We start from the raw sequence: 20,676 nt of genomic DNA, 5'->3' as shown, positions 1-20,676 counted from the left end.
CATTTTGAGTTTATCTTTGTGTATGGTGCAAGAGAGTGGTCTAGTTTCATTCTTCTGCATGTGGATGTCCAATTTTCCCAGCACCATTTATTGAAGAGACTGTCTTTCTTCCAATGGATAGTCTTTCCTCCTTTATCGAATATTAGTTGCCCATAAAGTTCAGGGTCCACTTCTGGATTCTCTATTCTCTTCCACTGATCTATGTGTCTGTTTTTGTGCCAGTACCACACTGTCTTGATGACCACAGCTTTGTAGTACAACCTGAAATCTGGCATTGTGATGCCCCCAGATATGGTTTTCTTTTTTAAAATTCCCCTGGCTATTCGGGGTCTTTTCTGATTCCACACAAATCTTAAAATAATTTGTTCTAACTCTCTGAAGAAAGTCCATGGTATTTTGATAGGGATTGCATTAAATGTGTATATTGCCCTGGGTAACATTGACATTTTCACAATATTAATTCTGCCAATCCATGAGCATGGAATATTTTTCCATCTCTTTGTGTCTTCCTCAATTTCTTTCAGAAGTGTTCTAGTTTTGAGGGTATAGATCCTTTACATCTTTGGTTAGGTTTATTCCTAGGTATCTTATGCTTTTGGGTGCAATTGTAAATGGGATTGACTCCTTAATTTCTCTTTCTTCAGTCTCATTGTTAGTGTATAGAAATGCCACTGACTTCTGGGCATTGATTTTGTATCCTGCCACGCTACCGAATTGCTGTATGAGTTCTAGCAATCTTGGGGTGGAGACTTTTGGGTTTTCTATGTGAGTATCATGTCATCTGCGAAGAGGGAGAGTTTGACTTCTTCTTTGCCAATTTGAATGCCTTTAATGTATTTTTGTTGTCTGATTGCTGAGGCTAGGACTTCCAGTACTATGTTGAACAGCAGTGGTGAGAGTGGACATCCCTGTCTTGTTCCTGATCTTAGGGGAAAGGCTCCCAGTGCTTCCCCATTGAGTATGATATTTGCTGTGGGCTTTTCATAGATGGCTTTTAAGATGTCGAGGAATGTTCCCTCTATCCCTACACTCTGAAGAGTTTTGATCAGGAATGGATGCTGTATTTTGTCAAATGCTTTCTCTGCATCCAATGAGAGGATCATATGGTTCTTGGTTTTTCTCTTGCTGATATGATGAATCACATTGATTGTTTAATGGGTGTTGAACCAGCCTTGTGTACCAGGGATAAATCCTACTTGGTCATGGTGAATAATTTTTTTAATGTACTGTTGGATCCTATTGGCCAGTATCTTGTTGAGAATTTTTGCATCCATGTTCATCAGGGATATTGGTCTGTAATTCTCCTTTTTGGTGGGGTCTTTGTCTGGTTTTGGAATTAAGGTGATGCTGGCCTCATAGAACGAATTTGGAAGTACTCCATCTCTTTCTATCTTTCCAAACAGCTTTAGGAGAATAGGTATGGTTTCTTCTTTAAACGTTTGATAAAATTCCCCTGGGAAGCCATCTGGCCCTGGACTCTTGTGTCTTGGGAGGTTTTTGATGACTGCTTCAATTTCCTCCCTGGTTATTGGCCTGTTCAGGTTTTCTATTTCTTCCTGTTCCAGTTTTGGTAGTTTGTGGCTTTCCAGGAATGCGTCCATTTCTTCTAGATTGCCTAATTTATTGGCGTATAGCTGTTCATAATATGTTTTTAAAATCGTTTGTATTTCCTTGGTGTTGGTCGTGATCTCTCCTTTCTCATTCATGATTTTATTAATTTGAGTCTTCTCTCTCTTCTTTTTAATAAGGCTGGCTAATGGTTTATCTATCTTGTTAATTCTTTCAAAGAACCAACTCCTGGTTTTGTTGATCTGTTCCACAGTTCTTCTGGTCTCGATTTCATTGAGTTCTGCTCGAATCTTTATTAACTCCCTTCTTCTCTTGGGTGTAGGATCTATTTGCTGTTTTTTTCTAGCTCCTTTATGTGTAAGGTTAGCTTTTGTATTTTAGTTCTTTCCAGTTTTTGAATGGATGCTTGTATTGCGATGTATTTCCCCCTTAGGACTGCTTTTGCTGCATCCCAAAGATTTTGAACGGTTGTATCTTCATTCTCATTAGTTTCCATGAATCTTTTTAATTCTTCCTTAATTTCCTGGTTGACCCTTTTATCTTTTAGCAGGATGGTCCTTAACCTCCACGTGTTTGAGGTCCTTCCAAACTTCTTGTTGTGATTTAGTTCTAATTTCAAGGCATTATGGTCTGAGAATATGCAGGGGACAATCCCAATCTTTTGGTATCGGTTCAGACCCGATTTGTGACCCAATATGTGGTCTATTCTGGAGAAAGTTCCATGTGCACTTGAGAAGAATGTGTATTCAGTTGAGTTTGGATGTAAAGTTCTGTAGATATCTGTGAAATCCATCTGGTCCAGTGTATCATTTAAAGCTCTCGTTTCTTTGGAGATGTTGTGCTTCGAAGACCTATCGAGTATAGAAAGAGCTAGATTGAAGTCACCAAGTATAAGTGTATTATTATCTAAGTATTTCTTCACTTTGGTTAATAATTGATTAATATATTTGGCAGCTCCCACATTCGGGGCATATATATTGAGGATTGTTAAGTCCTCTTGTTGAATAGATCCTTTAAGTATGATATAGTGTCCCTCTTCATCTCTCACTACAGTCTTTGGGGTAAATTTTAGTTTATCTGATATAAGGATGGCTACCCCTGCTTTCTTTTGAGGACCATTCGAATGGTAAATGGTTCTCCAACCTTTTATTTTCAGGCTGTAGGTGTCCTTCTGTCTAAAATGAGTCTCTTGTAGATAGCAAATAGATGGGTCCTGCTTTTTTATCCAGTCTGAAACCCTGCGCCTTTTGATGGGGTCATTAAGCCCGTTCACATTCAGAGTTACTATTGAGAGATATGAGTTTAGTGTCATCATGATATCTATTCAGTCCTTGTTTTTGTGGACTGTTCCACTGAACTTCTTCTTAAAGGGGAATTTTAAGAGTCCCCCTTAAAATTTCTTGCAGAGCTGGTTTGGAGGTCACATATTCTTTTAGTTGCTGCCTGTCTTGGAAGCTCTTTATCTCTCCTTCCATTTTGAATGAGAGCCTTGCTGGATAAAGTATTCTTGGTTGCATGTTCTTCTCATTTAGGACCCTGAATATATCCTGCCAGCCCTTTCTGGCCTGCCAGGTCTCTGTGGAGAGGTCTGCTGTTACCCTAATACTCCTCCCCATAAAAGTCAGGGATTTCTTGTCTCTTGCTGCTTTAAGGATCTTCTCCTTATCTTTGGAATTTGCAAGCTTCACTATTAAATGTCGAGGTGTTGAACGGTTTTTATTGATTTTAGGGGGGGATCTCTCTATTTCCTGGATCTGAATGCCTGTTTCCCTTCCCAGATTAGGAAAGTTTTCAGCTAGAATTTGTTCAAATACATATTCTGGCCCTCTGTCCCTTTTGGCGCCCTCGGGAACCCCAATTAAACGTAGGTTTTTCTTTCTCAGGCTGTCGTTTATTTCCCTTAATCTATCTTCATGGTCTTTTAATTGTTTGTCTCTTTTTTCCTCAGTTTCCCTCTTTGCTATCAACTTGTCTTCTATGTCACTCACTCGTTCTTCCACCTCGTTAACCCTCGTCATTAGGACTTCTAGTTTGGATTGCATCTCATTCAATTGATTTTTAATTTCTGCCTGATTAGCTCTAAATTCTGCAGTCATGAAGTCTCTTGAGTCCTTTATACTTTTTTCTAGAGCCACCAGTAGCTGTATAATAGTGCTTCTGAATTGGCTTTCTGACATTGAATTGTAATCCAGATTTTGTAACTCTGTTGGAGAGAGGACTGTTTCTGATTCTTTCTTTTGAGGTGAGGTTTTCCTTCTAGTCATTTTGCTCAGTGCAGAGTGGCCAAAAGCAAGTTGTATTGGGAAAAGGAGAAAAAGAGAGGAGAGAAAGAAGGAAAGAAAAGAGAAAGAGAAAAAAAAGGGAAGAAAGAAAAAAAACGAAAAAGAAAAAAAAAGAAGAAAAAGAGAAAGAAAAAGAAAGGAGAAAAAAGGGGGTGGGGGAAGGAAACAAATCAAAAAGCAAAACAAAACAAAACAAAACAAACAAACAAACAAAAAGAACCATGGGGGAGTATCTTCTGATTCTGTGTACTTTAAGTCCCTTGGCTTCTCCTGGAGGTTGTCAGTCTAGCTGGTGTTCTGGGGGAGGGGCCTGTTGTGCTGATTTTCAGGTGTTAGCAGTTGGGGGAGCTGCTGTGCCCCTGCCTGGTGCAGGGCTCAGTGGGGGTTGTTTACCCCGTGAGGCCGCAGGAGGAACAGCCCCAGTGGCGGGTCAGCTCTGGAAACCTGGATTCAGCTCCGGCAGGAACTCCGTCTGCAGGGCCTGGAGGCTCCGGGGCGGGGCCGCTGATCTGCTCAGCTGGGGCAGGAGCGTCCTTGCTGCCCTGGGCCCTCCCAGCCTCTGCCTGTCCCGGGGGGAGGCGGGATCCTGGGCTGTGTCCCGGCGCCCTGTGCTCCGGGGCCTGCGCTGGTGGATTCGCGCTCCCGGGCTGCGCAGCCCCCTCCGCGGAGCCGACCCGAGCCCCCCGAGCTGCTCCTGGAACCGCGCAGCCCCCTCCGCACGGAGCCTCTTCCTCTGCCCGAGCCCCTCCGAGCTGCTCCCGGGGCCGCGCAGCCCCCTCCGCGGAGCCGCCGCCCGAGCCCCCCCCCCCCCCCCCCCCCCCCCGAGCTGCTCCGGGTCCCGCCGCCCACGCTGCAGCCCTTAGGGAGCTCGGCGCACTCTCCTGGGCTCGCAGTTGCTCTGTTACTGTCTCAGGGAATCCGAGGGCATCCCCGCCCTCCTGGGTCCTGCTCCAACTCCCCGCGAGCCCCTTTCCGCCCGGGAAGGTCGGTGCAGCTCCTGCTCCTCCGGGACGGGGCTCTCCTGTCCTGGGGACACTCGCCCCGGCCTCAGCCCGGCTCCTCGCGGGGCCCCTCCCCCTTGGAGGCCTTTGTTTCTTTTCTTCTTTTTCCCCCGTCTTCCTACCTTGATAGAAGCGCGAACTCTTCTCACTGTTGCATTCCAGGTGTTCTCTCTTTAATTCTCAGGCCGAATTCATAGATTTTCAGGATGATTGGAAGGTTTTCTAGGTAATTTGGTGGAGACAGGTGATTTGGAGACCCTACTCTTCCGCCATCTTGCTCCTCCCTCCAGATTTTTCTTGCTTTTTGAGGTAGACTTGTATTGCTGTAAATGTCCCTCTTAAAAACACTTTTGTTACATCCCAAAGATTTTGGAATATATATATATATATATTTCTTCATTGGCATTCGATTTAGGAACATATAACATACCACCCAGTGCTCATCCCAGCAAATGCTCCTCTCAGTGCCCATCACCCAGTCACCCCAACCCCCCGCCCACCTCCCTTTCCACCACCCCTTGTTCGTTTCCCAGAGTTAGGTGTCTCTCATGTTCTGTCACCCTCACTGATATTTCCCACTCATTTTCTCTCCTTTCCCCTTTATTCCCTTTCACTATTTTTTATATTCCCCCAATGAATGAGACCATATAACGTTGGTCCTTCTCCAATTGACTTACTTCACTCAGCATAATACCCTCAGTTCCATCCACGTCGAAGCAAATATCCACTCATCTTTCAATGGACACCAAGACTCCTTCCACAGTTTGGCTATTGTGGACATTGCTGCTATAAACATTGGGGTGCAGATGCCCTGACGTTTCACTGCATCTGTATCTTTGGGGCAAATCCCCAGCAGTGCAATTGCTGGGTTGTAGGGCAATTCTAATTTTTAGCTCTTTGAGGAACCTCCAAACAGTTTTCCAGAGTGGCTGTACCAGTTCATATTCCCACCAACAGTGCAAGAGGGTTCCCCTTTCTCCACATCCTCTCCAACATTTGTTGTTTCCTGTCTTGTTAATTTTCCCCATTCTCACTGGTATGAGGTGGTATCTCATTATGGTTTTGATTTGTATTTCCCTGATGGCCAGTGACGGGGAGCATTTTCTCATGTGCTTGTTGGCCATCTGTATGTCTTCTTTGGTGAAATTTCTGTTCGTCTTTTGCCCATTTCATGATTGGATTCTTTGTATATTTGTTGTTGAGTTTAATAAGTTCTTTATAGATCTTGGATACTAGTCCTTTACCTGATAGGTCATTTGCAAATATCTTCTCCCATTCTGTAGGTTGTCTTTTAGTTTTGTTGACTGTTTCTTTTGCTGTACAGAAGTTAAGTCCCAATAATTCATTTTTGCTTTTTTTCCCCTTGCCTGGATGTATCTTGCAAGAAGTTGCTATGGCCAAGTTCAAAAGGGTGTTGCCTGTGTTCTCCCCAAGGATTTTGATGGAATCTTGTCTCACATTTAGATCTTTCATCCATTTTGAGTTTATCTTCGTGTATGGTGTAAGAGAATGGTCTAGTTTCATTCTTCTGCATGTGGATGTCCAATTTTCCCAGGACAATTTATTGAAGAGACTGTCTTTTTTCCAGTGGATAGTCCCAAAGATTTTGAACAGTTGTATCTTCATTCTCATTAGTTTCCATGAATCTTTTTAATTCTTCTCTCATTTCCTGGTTGACCCTTTCATCTTTTAGCAGGATGCTCTTTAACCTCCACGTGTTTGAGTTTCTTCCAAATTTCTTCTTGAGATTGAAGTCACGTTTCAAAGCATTATGGTCTGAAAATATGCAGGGTACAATCCCAATCTTTTGGTATAGGTTGAGACCTGATTTGTGACCCAGTATCTCATCTATTCTGGAGAAAGTTCCATGCATGTGCACTTGAGAAGAATGTGTATTCAGTTGCGTGTGGATGTAAAGTTTTGTAAATATCTGTGATATCCATTGGGTCCTGTGTATCTTTTAAAGCTCTTGTTTCTTTGGAGATGTTGTGCTTAGAAGATCTGTCATTTGCAGAACGTGCTGTGTTGAAGTCTCCCAGTATTAGTGTATTATTATCTAAGCATGTCTTTCCTTTGATTATTAATTGATTGATATACTTGGCAGCTCCCACATTAGGAGCATAAATATTCATGATTGTTAGGTCCTCTTGTTGGATAGATCCTTTAAGTATGATATAGTGTCCCTCTTCATCTCTTACTACAGTCTTTGGGATAAACGTTAATTTATCTGATATGAGGATGGCTACCCCTTCTTTCTTTTGAGGACTATTTGAATGGTAAAGGCTTCTCCAATCTTTCATTTTCAGGCTGTAGGCATCCTTAAGTCTAAAATGAGTGTCTTGTAGAGGGCAAATAAATGGGTCTTGCTTTTTTATCCAGTCTGAAACCCTGGTCTTTTGATGGGATCATTAAGCCCATTCATGTTCAGAGTGACTATTGAAAGATATGAATTTAGTGTCATCATAATACCTATTCAGTCTCTGTTTTTGTGGATTATTTCTTTGGGCACCCTCTTTCTTTTACAGAGTCCCCCTTAATATTTCTTGCAGAGGTAGTTTGGGGGTCACATATTCTTTCAGTTTCTGCCTATCTTGGAAGCTCTTTATCTCTCCTTCTATTCTGAATGAGAGCCTTGCTAGATAGAGTATTCTTGGCTGCAGGTTCTTCTCATTTAGGACCCTGAATATATCCTGCCAGCCTTTTCTGGCCTGCCAGGTCTCTGTGGAGAGGTCTGCTGTTAAGCTAATTGTTCTTCCCATATAAATTAGGGATCTCTTCTCTTTTGCTGCTTTAAGGATTTTCTCTTTATCTTTGGAATTTGCAAGTTTCACTATTAAATGTCGAGGTGTTGAAAGGTTTTTATTGATTTTATGGGGGGATTTTTCTATCTCCTGGATGTGAATGCTGTTTCCCTCCCCAAAGGAGGGAAGTTCTCAGCTATGATTTGATCAAATATGCTTTCTGGTCCTCTGTCTCTCTCGGCACCCTCTGTAACCCCAATTAAACGTAGATTTTTCCTTCTGAACCTGTCATTTATTTCCCTTCACCTTTCCTCGTCTCTTTGTTTTTCTCTTTTTTCCTCAGCTTCCTTCCTTGCCATCAACTTGTCTTGTATGTCACTAACTGTTTCTTCCACCTCATTAACCCTCGTCTTTAGGACCTCCAGTTTGGATTGCATCTCATTTAATTGAATTTTAATTTCAGCCTGATTAGATCTAAATTCTGCAGTCATGAAGTCTCTTGAATCCTTTATGCTTTTTTTCCAGAGCCACCAGTAGCTTTATAATTGTGCTTCTGAATTGGTTTTCTGACATCGAATTGTAATCCAAATTCTGTAGCTCTGTGGAAGAGAGTACTGTTTCTGATTCTTTCTTTTGTGGTGAGTTCTTCTTTCTTGTCATTTTGCTCAGTGCACTGTGGCTCAAAATGAGTTGTACTTGTTAGAAGCGCAAACTCTTCTCTCCGTAACGTTCCAGCTGTTCTCTCTTTAAATGTCAGGTTGAATTCATAGGTTTTCAGGATGATTTTAATGTTATCTAGGCAAGTTGGTGGGGACAGGTGACTTGGGGACCCTACTCCTCCACCATCTTTCCCCGCCCCTTTCCATTGTGTTTTCATTTTCATTTGTTTCCATGCAATTTTTTTTATTTCTTCTTTGATTTCCTGGTTGAACCATTCATTGTTTAGTATCATGTTATTTAACTTCCAAGTATTTATGCTCTTTTTATATTTTTTTATGGTTGATGTCTTTCATCAGAAAAGGTGCATCGTATGACTTCGACCTTATTAAATTTGTCAAGACTTATTCTGTGGCTTAATATGTGATCTATTCTGGAGGATGTTCCCTGTGCACTTGTAAAGAATGTGTTTTCTCATGTTTTAGGATGAAATGTTCTGAGAATATCTGTTAAATTCAAATGGTCCAGTGTGTCATTTACAGCCACTGTTTCATTGTTGATTTTCTGTTTGGATGAAATGTCCTTTGAAGTAAGTGGGGTGCTAAAGTCCCCTACTGCTATTTTATTCCTATTAATTCATTCCTTTATGTTTGTTATTGATAGTTTTATGTATTTGGGTGCTCGAGTGTTTGGTGTATAAATATTTAAAATTATATTCTTTTGGACTGACCCCTTTATTATTAAACAGTGTCCTTTTTTGTCTCTCGTTACAGCCTTTGTTTTAAAGTCTAATTTGTCTGATATAAGTATTATTACCCTAGCTTCCTTTTGATCTCCATTTGCATGATAAATGTTTTCCTATTCCCTCACTTTTAATCTGAGGATGTCTTTAGATCTGAAAGGAGTCTCTTGTAGGTAGCATATAGATGGGTCTTGTTTTTTTTATCCATCCTGTCTTCCTAAAACTTTTTATTGGAGCACTGGGTACATTTACATTCACAGTAATTATTCTTAAATATGTATTTATGGCCATTTTGTTGTTTGTGGTTGTTTTTGTAGTTTTTCTCTGATCCTTTCTTGTCTTGCTCTCTCTCTCATGGTTTGTTGGCTTTCTTTAGTGATATGCTTGGATTCCTTTCTCTTTATTCTTTGTATCACTATTACTGGTTTTGGCTGGTGATTACCGTTAGGTTTGCATATAATATCTTCTGCATAGAGCAGTCTTTATTACATTGATGGTTGTTTATGTTTGAATCCATTCTTTATTCCTGGTACTCCAGGGATTATCTCCTATGTGTGCTGTGTATGCCCTGTTCTTGTGTCCTAGACTCTTTTTCCTGAGTCTGGTTGTCTGCAGAGGCTCTCTTTGTCTGCTGTGGGCAGTGTTTGGTCCTCAGCTGGGCGAGGCATGTTTTAGCAAGGTATATGCCTGTCAGCTTGCAAAATGAGACCTGCCACCACCACTGGAACTTCAGTCCCACAGAACATTCAGATCAGGAGATATGGTGTTGGTGGGGTTTGTACCTGTGTTATGGGGGAGGGGACTTGCAGCACCATGACTGAGGCAAGCATGACTGGGAAGGGTGGATCCACCCAATCATGGGCATGACAGGGTTTGGTGTAAGCAAGTTATGTAGCAAGTTTCAGCACTGTGCTGGTTCCTGCAGGTGGCCACGTGTTTATGCTGAGTGCTGGAGGAGAGAAATGGTGCCTGCCAGCTCCTTTGTTCCTAGAGAGGTCTCCCTGTAATCCCTATCTCTCCATAACATATTCTTTTTTTTTTTTTTTTTTTATGATAGTTACAGAGAGAGAGAGAGGCAGAGACACAGGCAGAGGGAGAAGCAGGCTCCATGCACCGGGAGCCCGATGTGGGATTCGATCCCGGGTCTCCAGGATCGCGCCCTGGGCCAAAGGCAGGCGCCAAACCGCTGCGCCACCCAGGGATCCCTCCATAACATGTTCTAAGATGAGTAAATAACTCTCCTTCACATCTGTCCCAGCATTTTTTAACCTGCTACTTCCTGCTGTATCCCTGCTGGCTGTTTGTCCTGTAGTCTCATAAAGGGCAGGCATTTGACTTCTAATGCCTTCTGGGTTCTCCCAGAGCCAAGATTGCTGAGTGTTAAAATTCCAGCTTTCAGTCCTACTGGTTGTGAGAATTCACAAAATTCAGCCGAACATTATGGGGATTCTTCTTCCCTGTTCAGGCGCCCTGGTGTGATAGTCTGTTTTTTGCTCTTTTCTGTGCAACTAGCTCCCTCCCCACTGCAGATGGCCATGGTCCATTTTCCTCCCAAACCATGTCTTCACCCTTACTGCTTTTTTGAAATGGCCTCTTCTCTACCTTCAGTTGTGGAGTTTGTTCTGCCAATCTTCAGATTGATGTGAGTGTTATCTAGTTGTATCTATGGGACGAGGCAATCTGATGGTCTTCCTACTCTGTCATCTTCCTAGCCTCTTACAGTCTGCATTTTCTGATCCTGTACCTGGCCTGCTAAAATCTACTGGAAAAAAATCACCAAATGAACATATTATAGCACAGTAATTCTACAGTCTCCAACTCAGCTAGATTCACAGTTCCTCCTATTAATCCTTGTTCTTACTATTATTCAGCATTTTCATTCTTTTCTTAAGATTTTATTTATTTATTCATGAGAGACACAGAGAAGCAGAGACATAGGCAGAGGGAGAAGCAGGCTCCCTGTGAGGAGGCTGATGCAGGACTCCATCCCAGGACCCCAGGATCATGGCCTGAGCCAAAGGCAGACACTCAACCACTGAGCCACCCAAGCATCCCTTCATTCTTTTCAACCGCTATTCCAAACCTGTTTCAACACCCATCCCTTGTTTTTATCCTGTTTCTTGGCCTACTACCAAGGTTAGATATTTCAGTCTAGCTAGATAATCTTGGTATTCTGATTGTTGTCAGTTTCCCAGCCCCCCACCACACTCTTACTTATATTTTCACTCATCCTTGTCTCCTTTTCTCTGGTCTCAGAAGAGGTGTTTCTTCTCTTAAGGGCCAACTCCTCCTTCTATTGCCTGGTCCTTTCCTCTTCCCCATCCTTCCTAGAGACCTACTCTTTCCTGTCTCATCCTCTCTGTTGGTTCTGGGTTTTAGTTCATTTACATATTTATCTTCCTTTATTTATCCTAGCCTTCCTTCCTCATCCTAATTTTGCTTCTTTATATTCCATGCATTCTGCAGTCCTTTCCAGACTAAGCTCATTACTCCTCTGAAATTGCTTTTGCTTAAGTTATTGAAAAATTTAGTAGGTATTTTTCAGTCTACATTTTAGTAGATGTTTCTGTTTCATTTATTGTTTATCTTTCTGGAAACTCTTAACTCCCATGTCTTCTGTGATACCATCTCCTGGATCTCCTTCAACCTAAATTTTGTAATTTTTTGTCACATTCTGGGCTTCCTCTTCTCTTTGCCCTTAACTTTTGGTATTCCTGGGAGTTTTGTCCATACACCTTCTTCTGAAAATATTTGTTCTTGTCTCCCAGCTTCCTCTTATTCCAAACCTTCTCCCTTTTCCTATGTTCTCAGTTCTTCACTCTCAGAAGATGATTTCACCTCCTATATCATAAAGAAAAGATAAGCCTTCGGACAAGAGCTCCTCATTCCCACCCCAGGCTTTTCTTCATCTGCCCATTTCTTACATGTTGAACTTCCTCGAGGTTATATTCTTTTTCTCTATGTATTCTCCTTGCCCATCTCATCTCTTTATATGCTAATGACTTCTGAATCTATATCACTGTTCTTTAAGACAGCCCCACTTGGATGTCTCACATGCACTTTAAACTCAACATGTCTAAAATTACTCCAGCTGCCCCCTCCCATTATATTACTCATGCCTGCTTTTCCCCCTATGTGCCTTGTCCTGAAAGTCACACCATTCTCTTAGTTACACATATAAATACCTGGGGAATCATTCTCAGTATCTCCCCCTCTCTCACCTCCTGTATTCAACCAGTTAACAAATCCTGATTTCTTTACCTTAAATTGATTCTAAAATCCATCTTGTCCTCTCCAGTACCAATGTCATGATCTTAGTCTAGGTAATCATCTCTCATTTGCATTCATGCAATAAATTTTTTAAAGATTTTATTTATTTATTCATGAGAGACCCAGAGAGCGAGGCAGAGACACAGAAGCTGCTCCCCTGCAGGGAGCCCCATACAGGACTTGATCCCAGGACTCCAGGATCATGCTCTGAGCCAAAGACAGATGCTCAACCACCGAGCCACTCAAGCATCCCAGTGCAATAAATTTTTAGGTAGTCTCCCTTTCTTCAGTATAGGCCCACTATTATCGACCAGTTTATTCTTTACTCATCAACATGAATATGGTCTTTTTAAGGTACAGATATGGATATATTAATCCCCTGATTACAACTGCAAAGGTTTCCATTGCCAAACTCCTCCACATGATTTTTAAAGCCCTTTATGATCTGGTTCCTGACCCTGTCTCCATTGTCATTTTTTACGATGGCCCCTTCACACTCCATGCTCCTGCTGTAAAGAACGTTCTATAGTCCCTAGATCTGCCTTGTTCCATGTTGCCCTTGAGCCATTGTCTAAGCTGTTTCTTCCATCTGGAACAACTCCCTTTTACCTTCACCTTTGCCAGATTAATTTCTACTCAGGCTTCTAGCAGAACTCATTGTCAGTGTCATTGTCTCCAGGAATCGTGTCTATCTCTGTACCCATAGCTAGCATTTGGCAGTGCCTAGTATATAGGTGGAATTTTCTACCTTGCCATCAACTTGTCTTCTATGTCACTCACTTGTTCTTCTACCTCGTTACCCTTGTCGTTAGGACCTCCAGTTTGGATTGCATCTCATTTAATTGATTTTTAATCTCTGCCTGATTAGATCTAAATTCTGCAGTCATGAAGTCTCTTGAATCCTTTATGCTTTTTTCTAGAGCCACCAGTAGCTTTATAACTGTGCTTCTGAATTGGCTTTCTGACATTGAATTGTAATCCAAATTTTGTAACTCTGTGGGAGAGAGTGCTGTTTCTGATTCTTTCTTTTGAGGTGAGTTTTTCCTTCTAGTCATTTTTCTCAGTGCAGAGTGGCCAAAAACAAGTTGTACTGGAAAAAGGAGAAAAAGAGAGAAGAGAAAAAAGAAAAAAGAAAAAAGAAAAAAAAAGAAAAAAGGGGGGGGAGCAAACAGAAAACAAAGAACAAGGGGGAGTATCATCTGATTCTATATACTGTAAATCCCTCGACTTTCCCTGGAACTTTCCAGTGCTGCTTAGTCAATAACTTGTTTTTCCTCTGTCCTTCTAGCTGGTCTTCTCGGAGAGGGACCTGCTGTGCTGATTCTCAGGTGTGTGCACCTGAGAGAGCTGCTTAGCCCCCTGCCCGGTACACAGCTCAGTGGGAGTTGTTTATCCTGTGAGGCCCCAGGAGGAACAACAGTGGCAGCGGCCTCCTATCCAGCCCTGGAGTCCGCTCCCGCAGTAACTACCACAGCTCTCAGTCCGCAGGGGCCTGGATCCTCCGCGGGCGGGGGCTGCCCATCTGCATAGATCGGGCTGCCCAGCGGCAGGAGCATTCTTGCTGTCCTGTGTCCTCCCGGCCTCTGCCTGTCTCAGGGGGAGCGCCAGATCTTGGGCTGTGTCCCCCAGCACCCTGGGCTCCGGGCCTTGCGCCACTGGAATCACGCTCCTGGGCCACGCAGCCCCCTCCGTGCAGAGCCGCCACCTGAACCGCCCCCAGAGCTGCTCCTGCCCCGCCGGGCGCGCACTGCAGCCCTTTAGGGAGCTCGGCTGCGGTGTGTGGCGCACTCTCTCCTGGGGCACCAGGAGAGGTTCTCTGTTAGTGCCCCTGGAAGCCTGAGGGCATCCCCGTCCCTCCTGGGGTCCTGCCTGAGCTCCCTGCAAGTGCCTTTCCATCCGGGAAGATTGGCTTCTCCAGGATGGGACTTTCCTGTCCTGGTGGCCCTCGCCCCGCGGCCTTAGCCCGGCTCCTCGCGAGGCCCCTCCCCCTTGGATGCTTTTTTATTTCTTTATTTTTTTTCCTTCTTCCTACCTTGATAGAAGCAGAAACTCTTCTCACTGTAGCATTCCAGCTGTACTCTCTTTAAATCTCAGACCGAATTCGTAGGTTTTCAGGATGATTTGAAAGTTGTCTAGGTAATTTGGTGGGTACAGGTGACTTGGGGACCCTACTCTTCCGCCATCTTGCCCCCTCCCCTAGGTGGAATTTTCTAAATATTTTATAAAACATAAAGTAAAAAAAACAAAAACAAAAAAAAAAAACAAAAAAGCTCAGCTGTTGAGGTTGAAAGTGTTCCTAGCACCCCAGAGTGTTGTTCATTTGCCTCTCTTTCAGTCCTCTCTACTCCTGCTACCAACTGCATTGCCTTTTGCAGATCCCTGAAGCTCAGTAGAATGCAGTTTGGACATCATTACCCAAGGATAAAATACAAAATACTTAGAGTGACATATATGCCCTCCATAAAGATCTAGCCTCTGTCTGCCTTTCCACTCTTTTTTTTTACCACTGTGCAAACTATTTTATGCTACAGCAATATTGAAATGTATGTAGTTCCTCATCTCCCCACCACACACATTCTTTTTTCATTTTCGTGTTTTATGATCATTGTGTACCTTGAACCTAAAATGGATTTCCCCATTCCTATTCACTTCTTTCTCCTGGCTAACATTTATTCTTTCAAATTCAGCTTAGACATCAATTCTTTCAGAAAGCCTTTTCTGAAACTGCTCTCTACCTATCTCAGACTTGATAGATGTTGCTCTTTGGAGCTTACAATGTTTTGTGCATATCTCTAGTTACGTAGCAGCTTATTTTACAATCAGCTTGTGTGTGTCACTTCCATTACACTGTAAGCTCTTCAAGAGAAAGACTAACTTACCCATCTCTTTATCCCTAGTGCCTAGCATAGTACTTCATCCATTTAAGTGCTTAGTAAATGTTTGTTAATGAATGGATGGATGACCACATGTGTTTTCCTGGACTTTCCTTAGCCCACTACCATTCTTCCTTTGTACATTTTTCCTGGAGAATATTTGTCATTTTCATGTTTCCAGTATAATTAATCAAGATTGTGTTATGTCCAGAGGGCCCTGTGATCATCAAATCCTGCATATTCTGATGCAGACTACAGCAACACAATACTATAAGGTTCCCAAGATAGACACACATCACACACACACACACACAGAGAGAGAGAGAGAGAGAGAGAGAGAGAGAGAGAAAGAAGATAATTGCAAAGAAAAAGAAAGTAGCACTCTTTTAGCGAGGTTTTTGTCCTAAACACTCAACACAGAAAATATTGGTAAACTTGAATGTACCAAATGGTACCTTCATTTCCACATAAACCCAATTCAACACACCTACCAGCATTGGAGACAGGATCAGGGCACATGTTTGCCTTCAGTGCTTAGTGTCAAGCCAACTGAGGCCCCACTCAGGTTATTAGCCCCAGCCAGGTATCTGTCCCCTAGAGGGAAAGTAAACACAAAAGTCAGGGAGCTGACTTGGCCTCCTCCCTTGTAAGTATGATAAGCATGTTAGAGACACGAATATAACAGGAATAAAAGGGAGCTGTCCAGGCTTGGCAGGCTCAGAGTCTGGAGAAGTGGTATCCCTACCCACCTGCCAAGCCCAAAACGACTACACACAGTTTCAACTATGGCATCTCAATTTTTTATTCTCAATTTACCTTGTCTTCTACCATTCTCTGACTACAGGGTAATTCTTATTATTTGGGTGTTCTTTACTACCCTCAAAATCCTATCTGGTCTTAAGGATATGAAAGAGCCTTGGAGAATCAACTTTTACCAAAGCTGTAACACACCTCATGTTGGATTTTTCCCCTATTTAAACATTGAATCTCAGATATAGAGTGTGGCATTCTCTAGGAGCACATATGTACTTAGCCAAAAAAGCAAAATCTAATTTGTAGTCATGAAGCCCTTTTTCCTTTTCCATTTAGGTAATAATATTATATACCTAGTGTGATATTTGTTTCATCAAAGTTCCTCAATAACTGTTAATTTCCTCTCATTTTCTTTCTCTTCCCTTCAAAAGAAATTATATGGCTTGAGAGATCTTTAGGTTTCTATTGAAATAAAAGTTTCTGTTGACCTCATCTTTTTTCCTTCCCATAGTTTCCATTCTAGCCGAGACAGAAGAAATCAAGGCCATTTTGAAAGACAAGGGAATCGATGTGGAGACCATTGCTGAGGTATACCCTATCAGAGTACAACCAGCCTGTATTCTCAGCCACATTTATTCCAGCCTAGGTAAGGAGATCGGCCTTAATAATCAGTCATTATAATCATCAAAGCATTATTCCATACAGGCTGTTTTTTTTCCTTTTTATTTTGTACTGCTTTGTTAAACTGGATCTGAGAAGGAATTTAGAGTCTCTAGAACCTAAGTTCCTAACCCAATATATCCTGAGCAGGTTTGGTAATTTTAGATGCGTTTATGAGCTCTGGCATATAGGCCATGACTGTTAGCAAACTATTGTTTCTTCATTCCAAGTGCATGCTTAACTAACATGATCTCCCCTTTCTTGAGACTATATTTCCATTTTGAATACATGCTAATTTTATGTAAAGTAATAACCAATGAACATTTTCAAGGTCTTTTACACCTTGTCATGTAGTGAATTGGTTGACAATATTAGAAAATTCCACTTCATCTAATACTTATTTTAATTAATACTCAATTTTTAACATATTAAACTTAATGATAGACTAAGCAGATTACTACAAATTACAAGTTTACACAATTTATTACAAATTTTATATTAAACAAATTGCTACACTGTTAACTTAAAAAAAAAGGATCTCAAATCCCCAAAGTACCCTTGTGGAAGACTGAATAACGGCCCCCAAAGGTATCTAGGTCCTAATTCCTGGAACCTGTGAATATTAACTTATATAGCAAAAGAGACTTTGCAGGTATGATTAATTGAAGGAGCTTGAGAGGTGGAGAATTATCCTGGATTTTCCAAGTGGACTTTAAATGTAATCACAAGTATCCTTTTAAAAGAAAGGCAGAGGGGATTCAGACTATAGAAGGTAAGATGTGTGACAACAGAAACAAGAGATTGGAGTGATGCAGCTATGAGCCAAAGATTTCCAAGGAATGCCCACAGCCCCTAGAAGTTAGAATTGGTAAGGAACAGATTCTCTCCTGGAGATTTCCAGAAGAAAACAACCCTGTTGATGCCTTGATTTTGTTTTTAGTCCTGAAAGCCTCATTTTGAGCTTCTGACCTCTAGAAATGTAAAAGAATAAGTATGTGTTGTCTTAAGCCACCTAGTTTGTGGTAATTTCTTAATAGCAGGAGCAGGAAAGTAATACAGATTTTGATATTGGGACATGTGGTGGTGCTGTAACAAATATCTAAAAAATGTGGAAGTGGCTTTGGAATCAGGTAATGCATAGAGGCTGGAAGAATTTTGAGTCACACGATAGAAAAAGCCTATATTGCTTTAAACAAGCTGTTGGTAGAAATAAGGATGCTAAAGGCATTGCCAGTGAAGGCTCAGAAAGAAATGAGGAACATGTAATTGCAAACTTGAAGAAAAAGATCTTTGCTGTATAGTGACAAAAAGATTGCTAGCTGAATTGTGTCCTGTGTTATGTGGAAAACATAACTATAAATTATGAACCTGGATATTTAACTAAGGAGATTTTCAGGCAAAGTGTTGAAATCATGGCCTGTTTTTTTTTTCTTGCTGCTTATAGTAAAAGGAAAGAGGAAAGAGATAATTGAGGGAAAAACAGTTAAGCAAAAAGGAGTCAGGACTTGATGAAATTCTCAGATTGGCAAAAATGATAAAATTTGGAAATTTGCTGTCAGAAAAGAAATGCTCTGGAAAAGAATTCAAGGTTATGGCTGGACAACCTTTTGCTAAGGTTGACTAGAAAAACCAAAAGATCAGTGTATTCATTCATACAGCGGGCTCTTTGAAGAGATAAGGCTGTGACTTATGGATTCCCTCAACCATATTAGCAGAATCTAGGAATAGAGATGTGATTATCCCAGGAAAGATCTTGGAGAGGACCCTCTTGTCTAATGGCATGAACCCCCATGACATATATATAATACCCACAAAGTTTTTGAGAATGTTATATATGCAGAAACACTGACAAACTGTACTGAAAGGGACAGAAAGGGGACAAGATTAAAGAAGGATATTGGACTCTCAAAATTGTATAGCCAGGAAGCAGGCTGATAAAGCTACTAAGCTATAAACAAGTGCTACTCTTCAAGAAAAAGGAAGAACGACTTCAAGGGAGGTGCCTTGGGCCCAGACGGCAGAGCCTCAAACCACAGAGAATTACTACTATGCCTTGAAACCTAATTGAGTAATCCCAGTTGGATTTTAAAACTGTCTGGGGCTGCTGACTCCTTCCTTCCATTTTCTCCCTTTTGGAATGAGAATGTCTATAATTTATATTCTATGCCTGTATTTTTAGAGAACATAACTTGTTTTCTAGTTTCAAAGGTCCACAGATGGAGAGGAATTTTGTCTCATACCCATATCCTCACCCATACTTGATTTAGCTGATGAGATTTGGGGCTTTATAAATAATGATATTCAGAAGAGATTTTGGACTTCAGTTGATGCTGTAATGTATTGAGAGTTTGCGAAATGTTGGGATGAGGTGAATGCACTTTGTAAGTGGGAGGCATGTGAATCTCTAGGGGCCATAGGAGGGACTGTGGAAGGATGAAAAATGCTCCCCAAAGGTATCCAGGGTCTAATCCCTGGAACCTATGAATGTTACCATATAGCAAAAAGGGAATTTACAGGTGATTAAATTAAAGAGATTGAGATGGGAGGGTTAGTCCAGATTATCCAGGTGGACCCTAAATGTAATCAGAAGTGCCCTATTTATAAGAGGGAGCCAAAGGGAGATCTGCCTATAGAATTAGGAGATATGAGGTCAGAAGCAAGAGATAGAAGTGATAAAACTACTAGCCTTATCCTCTAGAAATTGGAAGAGGCAAGGAACAGATTCTCTCCTGGGGCCTCCAGAAGGAACCAGCCCTGCTGACATTTTGATTTTTTTTTTACCTTTTAATACCCATAAAAGATATTAAAGTATTTTGGACCTCTGATGACTTTCAGAGCTATAAGAGTTTAAATGTGTGCTATTTTAAGCCACTGAGTTTGTGGTAATTTGTTATAGCACCAGCTAGAAATTAATACAATCTTAAATCAAGCCAGAAAAGGACAAATTTATAGATTATATCCTAGATAATAGATTGTCACTTATAAATCCAAAGCCTACTTTGTGTGTATGTGTATATATGTGTGTATGTGTGTGTACTTTCTTTATATATATGTATGTGTGTATATACTTTTCTTCTTCACCAAGAATGGTCAGTGAGTAATTACAGCCAAGCCAAGTCTTGTCCAGCTCAAAACCAGTCTCCTTTCCTTTTTACTAACACCTATTTTAGATACTCAGCTTCTACAGCAGTTATGTAGGTCTTAATTGAGTTGGAATCAACTAAGGAGGAGATGACCAACAGTCAGAGATGACTTTATCTGTCTCTCCTAAGCACTCATGTTTTATGCCAATAGGGCCTTAACTCCTCGTTAATATTATATCTGACTTTAGGAATACGCAGATTTCCCCCTTCTTCCATCCTAGCTATAATGTACAAAATTCCTTTTCTTTTTAATTCAAGTGCAAAGTTGAAATTTTCTAAAACTTTACCTTAAAAAAATGGGAAACTAAAATATACATACTTAGAAATTAACAAATTAATTGAATATAGATCTCAGACCCTAATTTCTGAAATCTAGCCACAGCTTAATTTGACTATTACAAAACACTGAACCCCTAGTTCCCTTCCCTTACTCAACTCTATCCAAGATAAATTCCAAGACCCTGAAACTTCTGAGATTAATTTGGGTTGATTCTTTACAAAGTGGAATGGGTATCTTAGTCCTTCCCAGACTTTGCTTCCTGTTTTTTATTTTCTTGGCCATTCCCACTAGCCTCAGACTATAATGTGCTCCTACTTTCCAAATACCAGTCCACTAAATCTGTTGACATAAGGAAGATATTTCTCTATCTAGTCCAAATCTTATTCCAGGAACAGTATAGTTGACCTTCTTTGCCCCTCTTAGAAGTCTTTATGGTTTGGAGTTCATGCAAGTGCTATTGGTGCCTTTGACCTGATTCTCTTTGATTCTCACTCAGAAGATGATAAGTTTATTTTACCCTTTGCTTTTTCACACTTATTATTCTAAATTTAGTGTAATCTTACTAGGATATAGGTAGCTTCCAAGCTCTGGGCCGTCATTCTTGGAATCTACCTGCATCATATCACATCTTTCCAACAAATTGAAGCAAACACCTTACTGGTCACTTTTTCAAAGTGTGCACTTTGAGGCACTGAGAAGTTATTA

General features: G+C 41.3%; 1 protein-coding gene across 9 annotated transcripts in view; it reads left to right on the top strand.

Moving 5' to 3' along the window:
* Nucleotides 1-20,676, top strand: part of PHKA1 (phosphorylase kinase regulatory subunit alpha 1) — a 180,379-nt gene that overhangs the window by 60,363 nt on the left and 99,340 nt on the right. For all 9 annotated transcript variants that reach the window (XR_005386338.1, XR_005386339.1, XR_005386340.1 and 6 more), the window contains exon 14: nucleotides 16,400-16,534. Coding sequence is in view for 6 of the 9 variants with exons in the window: in XM_038587724.1 (XP_038443652.1) it covers nucleotides 16,400-16,534 (135 nt within the window). In the remaining 3 variants the exon portion in view is untranslated. The remainder of the gene's footprint in view (nucleotides 1-16,399; nucleotides 16,535-20,676) is intronic.

This window comes from Canis lupus, chromosome X (genome assembly GCF_011100685.1).
Source record: "Canis lupus familiaris isolate Mischka breed German Shepherd chromosome X, alternate assembly UU_Cfam_GSD_1.0, whole genome shotgun sequence".
Classification (NCBI taxonomy): Eukaryota; Metazoa; Chordata; class Mammalia; order Carnivora; family Canidae; genus Canis; species Canis lupus.
Note: the sequence above shows the minus strand (reverse complement) of the source record. Positions and strands in the feature narration are given on the sequence as shown.